We start from the raw sequence: 20,000 nt of genomic DNA, 5'->3' as shown, positions 1-20,000 counted from the left end.
GGAGGTTGATAGGCAGGTAGGACATCGAATCATTGCATTCAGACTGAATTGAATGAACATGTTTTGGTCCTACACCTTCCACAGACAAATTATATACATGTAAATACATTTAGGCCACTTTACTTAGTGTTTACTATCAGGGTGTGAATTGACTTTCAACCAGCATAACAAAATAATCACCTGATCTGCCTTTGTTATTTATTCAGATATAAGATAAGACTTATTTGGTTAGGAGGACCTTAATTCAACTATAAATAGAGCATAATTTCTGAGCGCAATATTATTCAACTAGATGCTCTTCATAGACTGCTGGTGAGTATTAATATTCATATCTAGGTTTAATGGCACATTTTGGTTTGAAATGTTTAGGAGGCATAATATTCCTCATCTGAATAATATATTGGATAAATAATAAATATAGTAATTGTTTATATACAAATATTAATAATGCCATTTATGTATATAAAAATGTGTTATTTTGATTAAAAGCAGATAACTGCTGAATTGTGAAGGTCTTCTGTGAGGTTGATACAATGATGAATTCCAGGTGAGTGATGAATGTTTATGCAATTTCTACACCAGGCTAAAATTATAATTTGAATGGGAAAAAAGTAATTGATTGAATACAGTTTTAGATCAATTTGGTATCACTTTCATTATAAATTTGCAAAACTCTTGGAACAAAAACTTTAAACCAATCTTGTAACACAGCGTTCCGTTAAAAAGAGTACAGTAGCTTCGTCATTAATGAATAACTACACAGGAAAAAAGAGTACAGTAGCTTCGTCATTAATGAATAACTACACAGGAAAAAAGAGTACAGTAGCTTCGTCATTAATGAATAACTACACAGGAAAAAAGAGTACAGTAGCTTCGTCATTAATGAATAACTACATAGGAAAAAAGAGTACAGTAGCTTCGTCATTAATGAATAACTACACAGGTAAAAAGAGTACAGTAGCTCCGTCAATAATGAATAACTATACAGGTAAAAAGAGTACAGTAGCACTGTCATTAATGAATAACTACACAGGAAAAAAGAGTTCAGTAGCTCTGTCATTAATGAATAACTACACAGGAAAAAAGAGTACAGTAGCACTGTCATTAATGAATAACTACACAGGAAAAAAGAGTACAGTAGCTTCGTCATTAATGAATAACTACACAGGAAAAAAGAGTACAGTAGCACTGTCATTAATGAATAACTACACAGGAAAAAAGAGTACAGTAGCACTGTCATTAATGAATAACTACACAGGAAAAAAGAGTTCAGTAGCTCTGTCATTAATGAATAACTACACAGGAAAAAAGAGTACAGTAGCACTGTCATTAATGAATAACTACACAGGAAAAAAGAGTACAGTAGCATCGTCATTAATGAATAACTACACAGGTAAAAAGAGTACAGAAGCTCCGTCAATAATGAATAACTACACAGGTAAAAAGAGTGCAGTAGCTCCGTCATTAATGAATAACTACACAGGAAAAAAGAGTACAGTAGCACTGTCATTAATGAATAACTACACAGGAAAAAAGAGTTCAGTAGCTCTGTCATTAATGAATAACTACACAGGAAAAAAGAGTACAGTAGCACTGTCATTAATGAATAACTACACAGGAAAAAAGAGTACAGTAGCTCCGTCATTAATGAATAACTACACAGGAAAAAAGAGTACAGTAGCTCCATCAATAATGAATAACTACACAGGAAAAAAGAGTACAGTAGCTTCATCATTAATGAATAACTACACCGGAAAAAAGAATACAGTAGCTTCATCATTAATGAATAACTACACAGGAAAAAAGAGTACAGTAGCTCCGTCATTAATGAATAACTACACAGGAAAAAAGAGTACAGTAGCTCCGTCATTAATGAATAACTACACAGGAAAAAAGAGTACAGTAGCACTGTCATTAATGAATAACTACATAGGAAAAAAGAGTACAGTAGCTTCGTCATTAATGAATAACTACATAGGAAAAAAGAGTACAGTAGCTCCGTCAATATTGAATAACTACACAGGAAAAAAGAGTACAGTAGCTCCGTCAATATTGAATAACTACACAGGAAAAAAGAGTACAGTAGCTCCGTCAATATTGAATAACTACACAGGAAAAAAGAGTACAGTAGCTCCATCAATAATGAATAACTACACAGGAAAAAAGAGTACAGTAGCTTCATCATTAATGAATAACTACACCGGAAAAAAGAATACAGTAGCTTCATCATTAATGAATAACTACACAGGAAAAAAGAGTACAGTAGCACTGTCATTAATGAATAACTACACAGGAAAAAAGAGTACAGTAGCTCCGTCATTAATGAATAACTACACAGGAAAAAAGAGTACAGTAGCTTCGTCATTAATGAATAACTACATAGGAAAAAAGAGTACAGTAGCTCCGTCAATATTGAATAACTACACAGGAAAAAAGAGTACAGTAGCTCCGTCAATATTGAATAACTACACAGGAAAAAAGAGTACAGTAGCTCCGTCAATATTGAATAACTACACAGGAAAAAAGAGTACAGTAGCTTCGTCATTAATGAATAACTACATAGGAAAAAAGAGTACAGTAGCTCCGTCAATATTGAATAACTACACAGGAAAAAAGAGTACAGTAGCTCCGTCAATATTGAATAACTACACAGGAAAAAAGAGTACAGTAGCTCCGTCAATATTGAATAACTACACAGGAAAAAAGCGTACAGTAGCTTCGTCATTAATGAATAACTACACAGGAAAAAATATACAGTAGCTCCGTCATTAATGAATAACTACACAGGAAAAAAGAGTACAGTAGCTTCGTCATTAATGAATAACTACACAGGAAAAAAGAGTACAGTAGCTCCGTCATTAATGAATAACTACACAGGAAAAAATATACAGTAGCTCCGTCATTAATGAATAACTACACAGGAAAAAAGAGTACAGTAGCTCCATCAATAATGAATAACTACACAGGAAAAAAGAGTACAGTAGCTTCATCATTAATGAATAACTACACAGGAAAAAAGAGTACAGTAGCTCCGTCATTAATGAATAACTACACAGGAAAAAAGAGTACAGTAGCTTCATCATTAATGAATAACTACACAGGAAAAAAGAGTACAGTAGCTCCGTCATTAATGAATAACTACACAGGAAAAAAGAGTACAGTAGCACTGTCATTAATGAATAACTACATAGGAAAAAAGAGTACAGTAGCTTCGTCATTAATGAATAACTACATAGGAAAAAAGAGTACAGTAGCTTCATCATTAATGAATAACTACACAGGAAAAAAGAGTACAGTAGCTTCATCATTAATGAATAACTACACAGGAAAAAAGAGTACAGTAGCACTGTCATTAATGAATAACTACATAGGAAAAAAGAGTACAGTAGCTCCGTCATTAATGAATAACTACATAGGAAAAAAGAGTACAGTAGCTTCGTCATTAATGAATAACTACACAGGAAAAAAGAGTACAGTAGCTCCGTCATTAATGAATAACTACACAGGAAAAAAGAGTACAGTAGCTTCGTCATTAATGAATAACTACATAGGAAAAAAGAGTACAGTAGCTTCGTCATTAATGAATAACTACACAGGAAAAAAGAGTACAGTAGCTTCGTCATTAATGAATAACTACACAGGTAAAAAGAGTACAGTAGCTCCATCAATAATGAATAACTACACAGGTAAAAAGAGTACAGTAGCTCCATCAATAATGAATAACTACACAGGAAAAAAGAGTACAGTAGCTTCGTCATTAATGAATAACTACACAGGAAAAAAGAGTACAGTAGCTCCGTCATTAATGAATAACTACACAGGAAAAAAGAGTACAGTAGCTTCGTCATTAATGAATAACTACACAGGAAAAAAGAGTACAGTAGCTTCATCATTAATGAATAACTACACAGGAAAAAAGAGTACAGTAGCTCCGTCAATAATGAATAACTACACAGGTAAAAAGAGTACAGTAGCACTGTCATTAATGAATATCTACACAGGAAAAAAGAGTACAGTAGCTCCGTCATTAATGAATAACTACACAGGAAAAAAGAGTACAGTAGCTTCATCATTAATGAATAACTACACAGGAAAAAAGAGTACAGTAGCTTCGTCATTAATGAATAACTACACAGGAAAAAAGAGTACAGTAGCACTGTCATTAATGAATAACTACACAGGAAAAAAGAGTACAGTAGCTTCGTCATTAATGAATAACTACACAGGAAAAAAGAGTACAGTAGCACTGTCATTAATGAATAACTACACAGGAAAAAAGAGTACAGTAGCTTCGTCATTAATGAATAACTACACAGGAAAAAAGAGTACAGTAGCACTGTCATTAATGAATAACTACACAGGAAAAAAGAGTACAGTAGCTTCATCATTAATGAATAACTACACAGGAAAAAAGAGTACAGTAGCTCCGTCATTAATGAATAACTACATAGGAAAAAAGAGTACAGTAGCTCCGTCAATATTGAATAACTACACAGGAAAAAAGAGTACAGTAGCTCCGTCAATATTGAATAACTACATAGGAAAAAAGAGTACAGTAGCTTCGTCATTAATGAATAACTACACAGGAAAAAAGAGTACAGTAGCTCCGTCATTAATGAATAACTACACAGGAAAAAAGAGTACAGTAGCTCCGTCATTAATGAATAACTACATAGGAAAAAAGAGTACAGTAGCTCCGTCAATATTGAATAACTACACAGGAAAAAAGAGTACAGTAGCTCCGTCAATATTGAATAACTACACAGGAAAAAAGAGTACAGTAGCTCCGTCAATATTGAATAACTACATAGGAAAAAAGAGTACAGTAGCTTCGTCATTAATGAATAACTACACAGGAAAAAAGAGTACAGTAGCTCCGTCATTAATGAATAACTACACAGGAAAAAAGAGTACAGTAGCTTCATCATTAATGAATAACTACACAGGAAAAAAGAGTACAGTAGCTCCGTCAATGATGAATAACTACACAGGAAAAAAGAGTACAGTAGCTCCGTCAATGATGAATAACTACACAGGAAAAAAGAGTACAGTAGCTCCGTCAATGATGAATAACTACACAGGAAAAAAGAGTACAGTAGCTCCGTCATTAATGAATAACTACACAGGAAAAAAGAGTACAGTAGCTCCGTCAATAATGAATAACTACACAGGAAAAAAGAGTACAGTAGCTCCGTCAATGATGAATAACTACACAGGAAAAAAGAGTACAGTAGCTCCGTCAATGATGAATAACTACACAGGAAAAAAGAGTACAGTAGCTCCGTCAATGATGAATAACTACACAGGAAAAAAGAGTACAGTAGCTTCATCATTAATGAATAACTACACAGGAAAAAAGAGTACAGTAGCTTCATCATTAATGAATAACTACACAGGAAAAAAGAGTACAGTAGCTCCGTCAATAATGAATAACTACACAGGAAAAAAGAGTACAGTAGCTTCATCATTAATGAATAACTACACAGGAAAAAAGAGTACAGTAGCTTCATCATTAATGAATAACTACATAGGAAAAAAGAGTACAGTAGCTTCATCATTAATGAATAACTACACAGATAAAAAGAGTACAGTAGCTCCGTCAATAATGAATAACTACACAGGTAAAAAGAGTAATGCTCGACTAATACTCTAGTGACAACTATTAACTAACAAGAAACTCAAACTAGTAATAGTAAGTAATAGCGCTCAGTTGAATGTGGTAGTTCTCTATTTGCTCATCAGTAACTACTATTTTTTCACACCTGCCAGAGCACTACTAAGAACTACTGTATACAGGTTCATAATTAATGTGAATAATGCATAATGTATGATTCATTCTAAAGTGAAGATCATAGTAATCCCACTAGTAATGACTCAAGTATTACCAAATCCTTCAGAAGGAATTACAAATTATTTGGATCAGTATTATAAAGTACACTTTTTTTTTATTTCAAATGCACTTTTAATGTTTGCTTTTTCCTTTTTGGTTTTAGTTTTAGCTAACCAAAATGTCTTAGTATCACGGGGGTTATATACGCAGGGGATGTTTTAATAACTTAAAACGTTTAATCACTTTTAGTCACTTTTAATAAAACATGAATTTGTGCCCTGCACATTTTCATGGAGTAATGTGTATGTATAATGTCATTACCTGACATTTCCATGACAATCGGTCATACCCGCACTTTATCCAACATTCAGAGAAGTCACAATGAGCTCAAACAACCCTTCACTCCTTTTTCAAGATTAAAGGGTTACTTCAGCGATTTAGCATTAAGCTTTGTATCAGTAGAAACCCGGTAGTATATTTGAATGATCGTGCTTCCGCTCATGTCCCCCTGAGACGAGTCATTTATGTATTTTATATCTGGAGAAAAGCCTCTGATGACACAAATATCGTCATTTTGCATCATCTGATCCTTTTTCAACCAGAGGCTAGAGACTACAGCCAGTAGTGGAGCTATTTCTGCATGTTTTAAACCTGCCCATAGGGGTGGGATCTCACTCACAGAATGTAAGACACAGACGGCCGCACGACATTCATAACGGTGTGGAGGAAAGCGAGTGTTCTCAATGAATTCCTATTAAAGTTAAGTTTTCATAGGCATGAACTGAAAACGCGCCAGACTGGACACGCACCGTGAATGACTGTGAGACCACGAATGAATGCCGTGCCCATTTTAGTTTCGGTTCAAAATTAGCACCAATTTGGGGGGTTGCTTTAACTGTGGGTTCATGAAAACACAAAAACAAAAAGGTACAATGACAAACTAACTTAACCCCTTTGTGTTCAAAGATCGCCGACGGCCCCGCGTTTGATAGTGTTTACATTGATCGCTAGTTTACAATATCATTTTGTCAATTAATAAGGTCAACCAGTACATTGTTTGAAAGATAAGAGACTGCAGATTCGTATCTGTATAAGCATTATACAATCAAGATAACTTTGCAACGTTTTTTTGTCATTCTGTATGAATCTAAACAATGTGATATGACAACAAAGAGAGGGAGGTCCCTTACCTTTTTGTGCTTTGGAAATGTAATGTTTGGCAGAATAATGGTGACTTCGACCTTTTTTCCATGGGAAGAGTCCAGTGTACGATGTCCATAGTAAATATTTGTCAAAAAACAAGCAAACTGGTAAAAAAAAGCTATAGAACTTCTGTTGTTTACTTCCTGAAGTTTACTAATCACGAGGACGCTGTCCTGTTTATTTGATGAACTGTACGCATGAAGCGCATTATTCAATGAAATATAACGTATCAATGTATTTAGTAGAGTGTCTGGAACTGAATGAGAACCGCCCAGAAGATATCTGATGAAAACTAGCCACGCAATTTTAGAAAAGATTGAAAGATGACAGTCACTTTTGGTGACGCATGATTATCCACATGCAAATGTGTTTGGTAAAAAAAAAAAAAACAGCAATGGGAAAGTCTTGTGTTGTCATCTAACATGTAGTCTATGCAATAACGAATACGCCGATGTGTTGATTAGCATAAATCTCGCGAGTATCACATTGTATTTTTGTTTGCGTAACCATTTGCATCCTGGAAAATTACTCACGCACGCCCCTCGTGACGCACAGAGGTTCCATTGCTACACTTGCTCACTAGCGCTCGCTCTGTTAGCATTCGCCTGCAATGGATCCACGTCGAGGACAGAAGTTATTTTCTCCTGCTGCTGCATTGGAAGAACTTTTGCGAAGCAGTGATGAAGAAAATGTGGAATATTCAGAAGAGAGTGCTGTATCCAGCGTCGACTCTGAAGAAGAGGAAATGTTTTTGGAAGGTCTCGATCCTGTTTTAGATCGGTAAGTGTCTACATTTAGTACGTTTTTGTTGCTTTGTTTTGTAGTTTTGTGTTTCTACACTATTACGGCTTATTAGTACATTCAAGTACCGCAAAATTCCTTTTTTATTCAAGTTCTGAGTTAGAAGCTAGTGATGTAAGTTGTAACAATGTATCGTGGATAGTGAAAATCTGTATTGTGTATATTTCACCCAAAATAAAAATGACAGTGTGAGGAAAAAGTTAAATTTCACAGTGTTTTAGTGTCAGTACTACATTCAATTACTATAAAATGTTGAATATAATGTATAGTAATGCAATGGGGGAATATTTGTGGGACCTGATAATGACAAAAGTCTTATGTTGCCACTAAAAAGTGACCAGCAATATTTAAATATATCTAGTCAGTGAGTGGGTGAGAGTGTAAGCATATTTGTCCAAAATAATTCAGTCTTTTCGGCTATTATCACCAGAATAGTTTTTACTATGTTGTCACCATTGTCCTGTGCGTTTGGTTATCAGCACCAGGTCCAAGCCTATTCATATCCACCCCTAATGTAATACCAAATTTAGCATTTCGGTATATTTTTTGTTATCCTTTTTACAATATGCCTTGGAGTATCGCAATAATATTGTATTGTGAGTTCAGTATTGTGCTATTTATCGAAATGTGACATGGGAGTATTGGTAAACCTCTAGAAGAAACCCTGTACAACGTACTTGAGCATATAACTTTATGTATGTACAGTTGTGTATGTAGAAAGCAGGACAAAGTTCAGACCAAATGTGTCAGAGGAAAAAATGCAATAATATGTGCTATTTTCTGTGCAAGATAATCTGTTATGTTGGGTTTATTTCTAATCCTTTTTGTGTAATTCAACAGTGAGGAAACTTCAGATGATGAAAGGGTACCAGAGGCCTCTGGAAAACAGACAAAACGTTCCTGCCTGGCTGCAACATCTCTCGCTGCCTCCAGAAATTCCAGGGGAGGAGGAAAGAAAGGAAGACAGAGACAGCGCAGTACTTTGTGGTAAGCAAATAATGTGAAGCAAGTAATGTTTCTTGAGAGAAGAAACTGTTTTGGTGTATGATTATTGTCTGATTACAGTCTGAGTCATTAGCTGGTAGTGTAAATGTTTCAAGAAGGGAAACAACAGAGTGGGTATGGAGGTCGATCACTGTATGTGAAAGATCCTTTGAATTTGTATAGAAAATTTGTAAGCTTGTGTAAATGTGCCATCAGGGCAACAATAGAGTGTGTATGTAGGTAGATCACTGTATGTGAATGATTCTTTGAATTTGAATAGAAAATCAGTAAGCTGATGTAAATGTGCCATCAGGGCAACAATAGAGTGTGTATGGGAGTAAATTGCTGTAGTTTTTTCTATGTGTAAGATAAACAGTTGTGATGGGTTTATTTCTAATCCTTTTTGTGTAATTCAACAGTGAGGAAACTTCAGATGATGACTGGGTACCAGAGGCCTCTGGACAACCGACAAAACGTCCCTGCCTGGCTGCAACATCTCTCGCTGCCTCCAGAAGTTCCAGGGGAGGAGGAAAGAAAGGAAGACCGAGACAAACTCAGTACTTTGTAAATTGTCCTTTTTTGGGGTTTTTTTTTGGGGGGGGGTTATCACTGTGTTGAATAACTAAGGAACAGATGTTTGTTGCTGTATACAATATATACATAAATAAAACTTTTTATTTGCTAAATAATGTATGTCATCATTCTAAACCTTTAAATTAATGGAAGTGAACAAAGACTTTGTTAAACGTCTTATACGTTACCAAGTGTCACTTTGGTGTCCTTTTGGAGCTCTTTCAAAAAAATATTATTTTACAAAAAAATATGCACATACATGCATTTTTATAAACATTTAGGGGTGAAAAATATACCAGAGAAAGTATATAAATTGAGCTTTGTCATGTTGTAATGAGAAAATAGATTGAAATGATCAAACAAACTGGTTATACCTCATGGTAAAAGGTGGTTACCAAGTGTCCCTTTGGAGTCTCCAAGTGGCCTTTTTGGAAAGGTGCCTAGACATACTCAGAACTAAATGCTTGTAAAAAAGTCATTTTGGCTTGTATCAACTTCAAATTTGAAACGTACATTTAAAAGACATGTGGCTTTAGTTTACTTGTGTTTCCAGATCCATATATATTTCTGCCTTATGTATTTTTCTTGTTCATAAACCGTTATAATTTTTTTTTTCAATTGTCCATTGTGTTTGAGCTTATTTATCTCTCTACTAGTAATTTCTAGAGTAATTTTGAGTCTTTCATGGTAAACTGTCAAGTGTCAGCTTTCAAATGATACCTTTGATTTGTGTGTAGTCAGAAGGACTCATTAGCAGCAACAATTTTATTTTGGGTATGTCATTTTGCACTCCTTTGCCAAAAGTGGGGGTGACTGGTAAGGGGTTAAATAGGTGCATTTACCTTTGAAACCAAATATTCCGTGATCATCTTGTCTGTCGGCTGTTTGCTCTCGTGGTGAATGAAATGCTGCGTTCGGCTTGTGCTGTATTGAAAAGACACGTTCAGTTTTTCATTGTAGTGTCTCTAGTGTTCTCTAACTAAACTAAATAATTGTATTGCTAAAAAAATCAAATCGACGGTGGGGTGGTGCCGCAGTGGGCAAGAGTTGTAACCGGTAGGCGTGGCTTGGGAGTGACCTCGTAGGGCAGCAAAGCAAGTGCATTCTGGGAGTTGTTGTCTTTCATCCATATGAGCCAAAAATACATTTTCTGGCTTTTCTCAGAAGGCACCAACTTCTAAAATAATTCCACATTTCTACAACATGACCCAATTTAAATACACATTCATCTTCCCAGCGGTGAAGTACCCCTTTAAGTCGAGCAGTGGAATTTGCCTTGTCATGTGGTGTCCAAATTGTGTTGCACAATGATGAATAATTCTCTACATATTTTTTTAAATGCCTATTTCTCTTGATGAATAATTAGCAATCTTTGATGGCCATTTAAATATCATCTACCCCTCACAAACGTGCACTTATTTTCAGCTTATTTTTTATGAATATTATATTAATATATAATAATAAAAATTAAAAAGTATAAAGTTAAATATAGAGCAAACTCAGCAAAGGCATTTAAAAGCCGAAGAACGGAGGCAGGTTAGTCACATTACACTGACTTTAAGTCTTGGGGTTCTTCTACTATTTTATCATTACAGTAGCAATATATATGTTTCTTTGTTTAAATGAGGATGAGAAATTGAAAATGATTCCGTCATATGCTGAGATGAGGTGATGTGTTGTTGTGTCTTATATCAGGATGGCCGTTCGTGTGATTTTGCTTCTAACACTTTGTACTGGGCTGTGCGTCGCTCAATCTAAATCTAAAGGTATGTTTCATAAAAATGCCTGTATTTAAAAATCTATAACCATTGTGTATAATTACATATCAAACAGATTAATTTATTAAAATTATAGGGTGAAATATGGTAATTAAAAACTTGTGATTTATTTATTTATTTGTATTGCTTTGACCCTGTCTTATCCTTTTTTTGTTGATTTAATTTCATATTGAACAGGGAATCTTGCTCTTAATGCCGTGGCTGTGCAGTCGTCCTTAGGACACCCACAGGGAGATGCTCAACATGCAGTCGATGGAAAACGAGACTCAGATTACTCTAAGCAATCATGCACTCACACTAAAGGGGAGTTTAATCCATGGTGGAGAGTTGATCTTGGAAATGTCTACAGTGTAAGCAAAGTTACCATCACTAACCGTCAAGACTGTTGCAAAGAGCGGCTTAGAGGAGCTCAGATTCGTATTGGGAACAAGCTGGAAAACAATGGAAACAACAATGAGCTGTAAGAAATTTTTACATTTTTTCTATAATCTTCCCATATTTATGATGTTCAATCTGGTTTAATAAAATGCAAGGCAAAATTGTACCTCCTACACAAACCAACCACTCGAGCTACAGCCATGGAGATGCACTTTACATAACCCTTGTGTGGTGTTCATATTTTTGTTATTCAGCCAGTGTTCGTGGGTCTGGTGGACCCGCTGCATTTTGGGGTTTTTAATTCAACACAATCAAAAATGTTATGTTAAAATACTCAACAGATGTTTACTTCATCCCAATTACAAGCAATATAAACAGCATACTTGGTTAATATTTTCTCTTTACCTTTGTTAGATCACATTTAAGAATTGCAACCTTGTGTGGGAACGGCAGGGGTAGAAACAAAACTCACTCTTGCACTCTGTCACACTTACACACAATCTCTCTCTCACACGCACACACACACACACACACACACACTCATGCATGCACGCACGCACACACACACACACACACACACACACACACACACACACAAACCCATAACACACAAAACACACACCGCACACACACACACACACACACACACACACACACACACACACACACACACACACACACACACACACACACACACACACACACACACACACACACACTTGGATATGTGGTGTATGGCTACTCTCCATAGGCATTATGTTTTTTCTAATATACAAACTGTATAATCTATCCCCCTACACTAACCCTACCCCTAAACCTACCAATCACAGAAAAGTTTTGGCATTTTTTGAATTTCAAAAAACACCATTTATTATGTTTTAGTATGAGGACACAGATGTCGTCATAAACCATGTTTACATTGTAATACCCATGTCATTATACACATTTGTGTCCTCATAAACCATATACATGAACATACACACACTAATAGCAGGCCCTGACAGGAGGAGGACAGAGTAAAGGTACACAGGACCTACAATTTCCACACTTTTATTAGCCCCGGGTCCAGTGGACCCGAACATCCTGTGTGTAATATAAATGTGTAGGGGGGGTGTACAGTGTGTGGTGATTGAAAATGTGTTCTGATATATATTCCTCACAGAAAATGAGCCAAGGCCAATGAGTCTCAGTTTGAAAAAATAATTAATCGTATCATTTTTCTTTTGATAAAAAAATGAAAACGGGTCCAACAGACCCGAACACCATACAAGGGTTAAACTTAGGTGCTGTTGAATGCTTGAATCTGATTGGTTGACAAACATTCTAAGGTGTGCAATTATTTTCAGGGAAATGCATGGCTAAAGTAGTTCCAGCAGGTCTTGACTGCATTAATTCAATTCAATTCAATTCAATTCAAATGTATTTGTACAGCGCTTTTCACAATACACATTGTTTCAAAGCAGCTTTGCAGAAAGTGCATTTCATAAATGTACATTGAAAAATGTTAGAAAGAGAATGTTAAAGATAAATGTTAAAAAAAGTTAATCAATCATGTATTAATTTAGGCCATAACAACGCTGGCGTTGAGTCGTCTCTTCACAGGCGTCGAGTCGTCTCATCACAGGTGTTGGGGCAACTGAAGTCTCCATGAGAGGCTGGAGACAAACTAGTGTCCCGAGATAACAACAGAAAAGCAAATGGGAAATAATTAGCATAGCTGCTGTTCAGAATATTAATGCTTTTGATCCGATTTAACTGTAGTATAAAAGCTAATTATAATGTGAATGCTTGGCTAAAGAGATGCGTCTTTAATCTAGTTTTAAACTGGGACAGCGAGTCTGAACCTCGAACAATATCAGGAAGACTATTCCAGAGTTTAGGAGCTAAATGTGAAAATGCCCTCCCTCTTTTAGTGGACTTAGATATCCTAGGAATGACCAGAAGCCTCGAGTTTAGTGATCTTAAAGAGCGCGATGGATTGTAGGGCGATAGAAAATGTTAAATATACTGGAGCTAAACCATTTAGGGCTTTATAGGTCAGTAGCAATACTTTGTAATTGATACGGAACTTAATAGGTAACCAGTGTAGAGATGATAAAATTGGTGTTATATGATCATATAACCTAGTTCTTGACCTAGTAAGAACTCTAGCAGCTGCGTTTTGGACTAACTGTAGCTTACTCGAGGCAGTTGATGTGCAAATGCAGGTGCGGGCCATCCAAACCCATGCATGGCCATTGTATGTGGCCCAGCCCATGGCAGAGGCATCCGTGACAACAACAGCATGCCTGGACACCTGTTCCAAGGGCACTGCGGCCCGAAGAAACAAGGGGTCTGACCATGGGCTTAAGGTTTGGCAATAGGCCGGTGTGATACTCACCCGGTGAGTGCTGCACTGCCATGCCCATCTCATACATACAGTTTAATTGAAATTGTTAGATGTATGCATTGTGTTGTGAGGCCTCTGAATTTAATTTTAACACTGTTCTTCATGTATTTGCAGGGCTGTAACTATTCTCACTGCTCCTGATGGCACAGAAACATTTGTGTTTGACCCTGTTAATGGCCGATATGTCAACATCTTTTTGCCTGGGAATGATAAAATCCTTACTCTGTGTGAGGTCGAGGTGTTTAGAGGTAATAGACAGAGAGAGAAAATTCTGTGATATAATTTATGTACTTATTAATGTGTGTATAACTGTTTGCAAACAAACGAGAATCAAAGTCCAGGCAAACAAAGATCAAGGGAAGGCAGAACAGTGTCGTAAACGGTAGTCCAAGGCAGGGTCAAACACAGACAGGATAATCACAGGGCATAACGCTCAGAAATGCAGCCCGGGCAAACAAGACTTCGCAATGAATGTATGTGAGAGCAGAGTTTATGTAAACTCATATAGAGTTTATTCCGAAATGGAGGTTAATACTCTGGTGAGTTCGACCTCTGGTGGCCGACGGTGGAATCTTCACTGGCGTTTGTGACATAGACACATAAATTGTTTTTAGTTTTAGTCTAGTTTTAGTCGACAGTAGTTTAGTTAAACAGTAATGCAGTAAGGCTGCATGGATGTGCAGGCAGTTCTTGCCCAGAACAGAACCATACCGCCAATTCAAACTGTATGCAACTGTCAATCATCTTTGACCTTAGTGGTCCTGACAGAACTACAGTACTCTTAATACTAATAGTACTTCAATACAATCACTAACTATAACAGAGCTGGCACCAGTTGTGTTTGAATGAAAACGAGAGAGAGCTTCAGAAACCGGATGAGCTGTCTGTTATACAGCGTTGCTATTGATGACGCTCATTATCAGGAAATTATAGACCTCTGAATGTCACGACTGACCAGTCAGAATCAAGTATTCCAGATAGCTGTGCAATAATCATTTATAGCTTATATAGCTTATGATTACATAGCTTAGCATTATTTTCTCCATTATTTTGGGTTTATACTTTATCACATTCAAGTAAAAAAAAAATAAGGTATTGTTTATTATTTTATGTTAAACAGGGAATCTTGCTCTTCGAGCCAGAGCTGTCCAGTCTTCCACATACATAAAAGCAGGAGCTGCAGCAGGAGCTGCTCAAAATGCTGTCGATGGCAACAGGAATTCAATTTTCAATGGATGGTCATGCAGTCATACTAATGCGGACATGAACCCCTGGTGGAGAGTTGACCTGCTGGAAGTCTACGCGGTAACCAGGGTTAGCATCACTAATCGTGGAGATTGTTGTGAAGGGAGGATAAATGGTGCTCAGATCCGTATCGGCAACAGCCTGAACAATAATGGCAACAGTAATGCACTGTAAGTATTGTCTCTCTCTTAAAGGGATCCCATGGTGTCAAGACTTGTATGGCTTAATATAATATAAATGTTGTCTCTTACTGAAATATGTAGTAGAAAACCCATGAAAGATCCACGTTATTTAAAAAATCGATTTTATATTTGGACCATGGGCGGCGCCATTTTGTTTGCGTTCTAGGTTGATGACGTAGAATGGTTGCACTCTGCAATCCACTGGCTCTACCCGCAACTATTTCTACCACAACACATCTCAAAAACTGTTTCAGAGTTAAATAAAACCAATTAATTGCTTTGTGATTGCATTTAAAACACACACAAACACGTGCACACAAACTCTCTCTCACAAACACTCATACACACCAACAGATCGGCGCGCGTACGCCCTCACACATTCACACTTATTGAGGATGACATATCGATTTAAGTATTATTTAATTGTAATATTTGAACAATCAGAATCAGAATCAGAAAGAGCTTTATTGCCAAGTGTGCTTGCACACACAAGGAATTTGTCTTGGTGCTGAAGCTTCCAGTGCACATATACAAAACAAACACAACAAGAACATAGTAATACAAATTCTAAGAATAAAATATGAAAAATAGTATAAAAAATGGTCACAGTTACGTTTAGTCAGACTAAACATTTACAGATTATGAACATATTTACAGTATTTGAGTAGTATGAATATATATATATAAATAATCTCCTGAGTTTAGAAGATTGCAATTAAAAGTCAGAGTATTGCACTTAGGGAAGGGGGGGGGGGGGTGTATTTAACTGTTCAAGTTAAATGGGGGGTCCTTCGGGGTCCTGTGTTGGTTTTCTCTGGGCGCAGGTCCACCATCTGATCTGGATACGGCCCGGATCCGGCTGACTGCAGTAAACCTCGGGATAAAACAGAGAGACTATCATTAGCGTAGATGCCATTCTTCAGGTGTTATGGGAAGTGTTCCCGGTTCCGGCTGACCTAGTTAATGCAGCCTAACAATCATTTCATTGAAAAAGTGTTTTATGTGTATGCCACAGTAAAGAGATGTGTTTTAGTCAAGATTTAAACTGACAGAGTGTGTCTGCTTCCCGAACAATGTTAGGAAGTCTGTTCCAGAGTTTCGGAGCTAAATAGGAAAAGGATTGACCGCCTGCAGTTGATTTGGATATTCTCAGTATTATCAACTGGCCAGAATTTTGAGACCGCAGTAGACGTGATGGAGTATAATGTGTTAAGAGCTCGCTCAAGTACTGGTGAGCTAAACCATTTAGTGCTTTGTAAGTAATAAGCAAGATTTTAAAATGTATGCGATGTTTAATAGGCAGCCAGTGCAGTGTTGACAGAACTGGGCTAATATGGTCATACTTCCTGGTTCTAGTAAGAACTCGAACTGCTGCGTTTTGGACCAGCTGGAGTTTATTTATTAAGCGAGCAGGGCAATCTAGCCTTGAGGTCATGAACGCATGAACTAACTGTTCAGCATTTTGCATTGAGAGCATGTGCCGTAATTTAGATATATTTTTAAGATGATAGAATGCAGTTTTACAGATGCTAGAAACGTGGCTTTCAAACGAAAGATTGGTATCAAAGAGCACACCCAGGTTCCTCACTGACGACGAGGACTTGACAGAGCAGCCATCAAGTGTTAGACAGTATTCTAGGTTACTACTTGTGGAGCTTTTTTGTCCAATAATTAAAAATTCATTTTTTTCTGAATTGAGTTGCAGGAAATTACCGGTCATCCAATGTTTTATATCAGCTATGCATTCCGTTAATCTTGTGAATTGGTAAGTTTCTTCAGGGCGTGAAGAAATATAGAGCTGAGTATCGTCAGCATAACAATGAAAACTGACGCCATGCTTCCTGGTCCAAATATAAAATCGTTTTTTTTAACGCAGATGTTTTATGGGTTTTCTACGACATATTTCAGTAAGATACATCATTTATATTATATTAAGCCACACATGTCTTAACACCATGGGATCCCTTTAATACTAACACAAATGGTTAGAAAATTAGCAAATAAGATAAAATTACTTTGAATAAATCCTTTTAATACAAACTTTCCTTAGACAAAAATATATATTTAATATGCTTCATGCCGTTTTGATACGTTCATCTCTATTTCTCTGTTACTGTGTGTCTTCACAGGGCTGCAACTGTCGGGTCCATCCCAGCTGGAGCAACAAAAAAATTTGAGTTTAAGGCTATTAAAGGCCGATACGTCAACATTTTGGTACCTGGGCGCAATGAATATCTCACACTGTGTGAGGTTGAGGTGTTTGCAGGTAAGCGATAAAAGGAGAGAGACATGGTGCGCAGTAGGGGTGGGAATTGAGGACCCATGATAAAATAGTTTTGTGATACTTAAGCCACAATACGATGTTATTGCGATTTTAAAGAAAAATTGAGATATGCTGAGTATTGCAAAAACATATTAATATGGCCATTATGAATGGCCGTGGGGATTTTACTTTCACTTTAGAATTAGCAGCAATACGGGGGTGGCCATTGTTGAATTGCGGGTTCGTTGTTATTCTTAACTACAAAACCGTACAATGACAAACTCACTTAAACAGTCGCTTTTACAGTTTGCGCTGAAATCCAAGACATGACAGTCAGCTCCTCACTCTCGTGATGAATGAAATCTGACTCAGCTGCTGGTCTGTGCTGCGACTCTCGTTCGGATCACGCTGCACGTTCAGTTTCTGTTCTCTACACTCTAAAAAAAGGGTGCTATATGGCACTAAAAGTGGTTATTGGTCGTAATCATAGGGGAACCACTTTTGGTTCTATATAGCACCATATCTTAACATGTTCTGTATAAGGCAGCGGTGCTATGTAGCACCTCAGCCAAAGAACCACTGAAGCACCAAGATTGGTGCTATACAGCACTTAAAGATGTTCCCCTATGATTACGAGCCAAGAAACACTTTTACTGCCATTTAGCACCATTTTTTGTGTAACTGAACTAAATAATTTTTAATACTATAAGAAAAGTCTAAATAACAGTGCGTTTTTGCGGCTGCACACAGACAATCGCAGCAAGCCTATTGCGACCATATCAATTTTGAACAATACGAGCTGCAATTCAGTTCCTGAAAATATTGATACTTGCCGCCCTTGTATCGATACAATATCCCCACACAAAATATTGCGGTACTATGCTGCGGCGATCCACCCTAACCCCCCTCCCCTTCCCGAAGTGTGTAGATATTTGTTCTATTTAAACTATGTCTGCGTTATCTTAATAATTTTTTTCTGTTTTCATTGCCAGATTGAGTGGAATGAGATGTTACACCACAGTCCACTGATCCTATCAGCAAAATACCAAACTACTGTTTTCTGAGCAATACTAATATTGCACTTCTTTCTTTGTTTTCATTTCACAATCATCAGTTTCAGTGCACATTCAGTAAAGGTTTGAAATGGTTTTAGTACACCTGATTCTTAACCCCAGTTTGATCCTTAGGGGTGTGTATTTACTCTTGTTTATCTTGTTTATTTACTCTTGTTTATCTTTGCTTTCTTTATTAATAAATTACTACAGCATCACATGTTGTATTGTGTGTTTCTGGATCATTTACAATGAGGATGAGTAGGTATAGTGTTACAGCTACCCATCTAGGGTTGAGGAGCTGGCAACAAAGTAAAGACAAACATAATTTCTAAAAAAAAAAAAAAAAAAACATGATACGAGGATTTCCAAATTTCTGTCCCAGAATCAACAACACAACCACCAATTCAATCAATTTTAACATTTATTTTTCTGTTATAAATAGTAAAAAATGCATAAAAGCATCAATAACCACAACAGAAATACCAATAGCAAAAATAATAATAATGAAAATCGGGTTGATAACGTCAGGGGAGTGCCTGGCCAAAATAACTAACAAAACAAAAAACTAACCCAGACACTCTACTAGACAGTATATCAGAATCGGACAATTCATGGACAATTCAGGGAAGGATCAGCCTCCGTGGCCTTGACCCATTAGTTCGACCACTGTGGGCGGGTGCGTCCTTATAACCACATCACAATGAGGCCATCTGCTGGTAAACGCCCAGTACTGTGATTCTAGCAGTCATGCTGCAACTGGTGGGCAGGGTTATTATTCTTAAAACTATTTAACTCCTTAATCTGCGCCCCTATTTTTGAGAATTCTTCTGAAAACGACACCCAAATGTTTGCAGCTCTTAAACCCTATGGTCTATATTCATAAATCTGGCCTTGTATTAAACTAGACACTTAATATTTTGTTACCCAAGAGTCATAATAGCTCAAATAAGTATGGGAAACAAGTTAAACAAGGGAAATATACATGTAAGTGACTTTTTTATTGAAATTCACTTGAGACTTTGAGACTTTAATGTTAAGGGCCTGAAAATAACCTAAATATAAAACTGAATGTCTGATCATGTTTTGATTCAAATTTGAGAATGATACTCTCAAAAATGTAGCTTCTGTTAGCTTTTATCTCAAGAAAAGTCTAGGCGTCCTTTCAAAAAGGCCTTTTATTTCAGAATATTTGTAATTGTAAAGAGTAGTTTTTCATTCAAATAAATCTGCAATAAACTGCTAATTATAATGAATATACAGTTACTCAAAAACTAAAGCAACTATTTACAGAATTTACAAAGTGTAAAAAACTCATTTAG

The 20,000-nt window shown here is 36.5% G+C and overlaps 2 protein-coding genes across 2 annotated transcripts; both read left to right on the top strand.

Annotated features, from left to right (window-relative positions):
* Positions 1-282: 282 nt before the first annotated feature.
* On the top strand, positions 283-18,897 carry LOC307134138 (uncharacterized protein). Its single transcript, XM_079829648.1, has 8 exons — positions 283-312; positions 490-547; positions 11,087-11,157; positions 11,347-11,629; positions 14,051-14,184; positions 15,057-15,351; positions 17,493-17,629; positions 18,619-18,897. The coding sequence occupies exons 2-8, from the start codon at positions 534-536 to the stop codon at positions 18,621-18,623; spliced, it is 939 nt and encodes a 312-aa protein (XP_079685774.1). The 5' UTR covers positions 283-312; positions 490-533; the 3' UTR covers positions 18,624-18,897.
* LOC307134179 (uncharacterized protein) lies at positions 7,644-10,634 on the top strand (the record flags this gene model as incomplete). Its single annotated transcript, XM_079829714.1, has 4 exons — positions 7,644-7,813; positions 8,675-8,821; positions 9,238-9,382; positions 10,629-10,634. 4 exons carry the CDS (start codon positions 7,644-7,646, stop codon positions 10,632-10,634), a joined length of 468 nt encoding a protein of 155 aa, XP_079685840.1.
* Positions 18,898-20,000: the final 1,103 nt, after the last annotated feature.

Source organism: Gobio gobio, assembly GCF_949357685.1.
Source record: "Gobio gobio genome assembly, chromosome: 11".
NCBI classification, from domain to species: domain Eukaryota; kingdom Metazoa; phylum Chordata; class Actinopteri; order Cypriniformes; family Gobionidae; genus Gobio; species Gobio gobio.
This window is presented reverse-complemented; position numbering and strand designations above follow the sequence as displayed.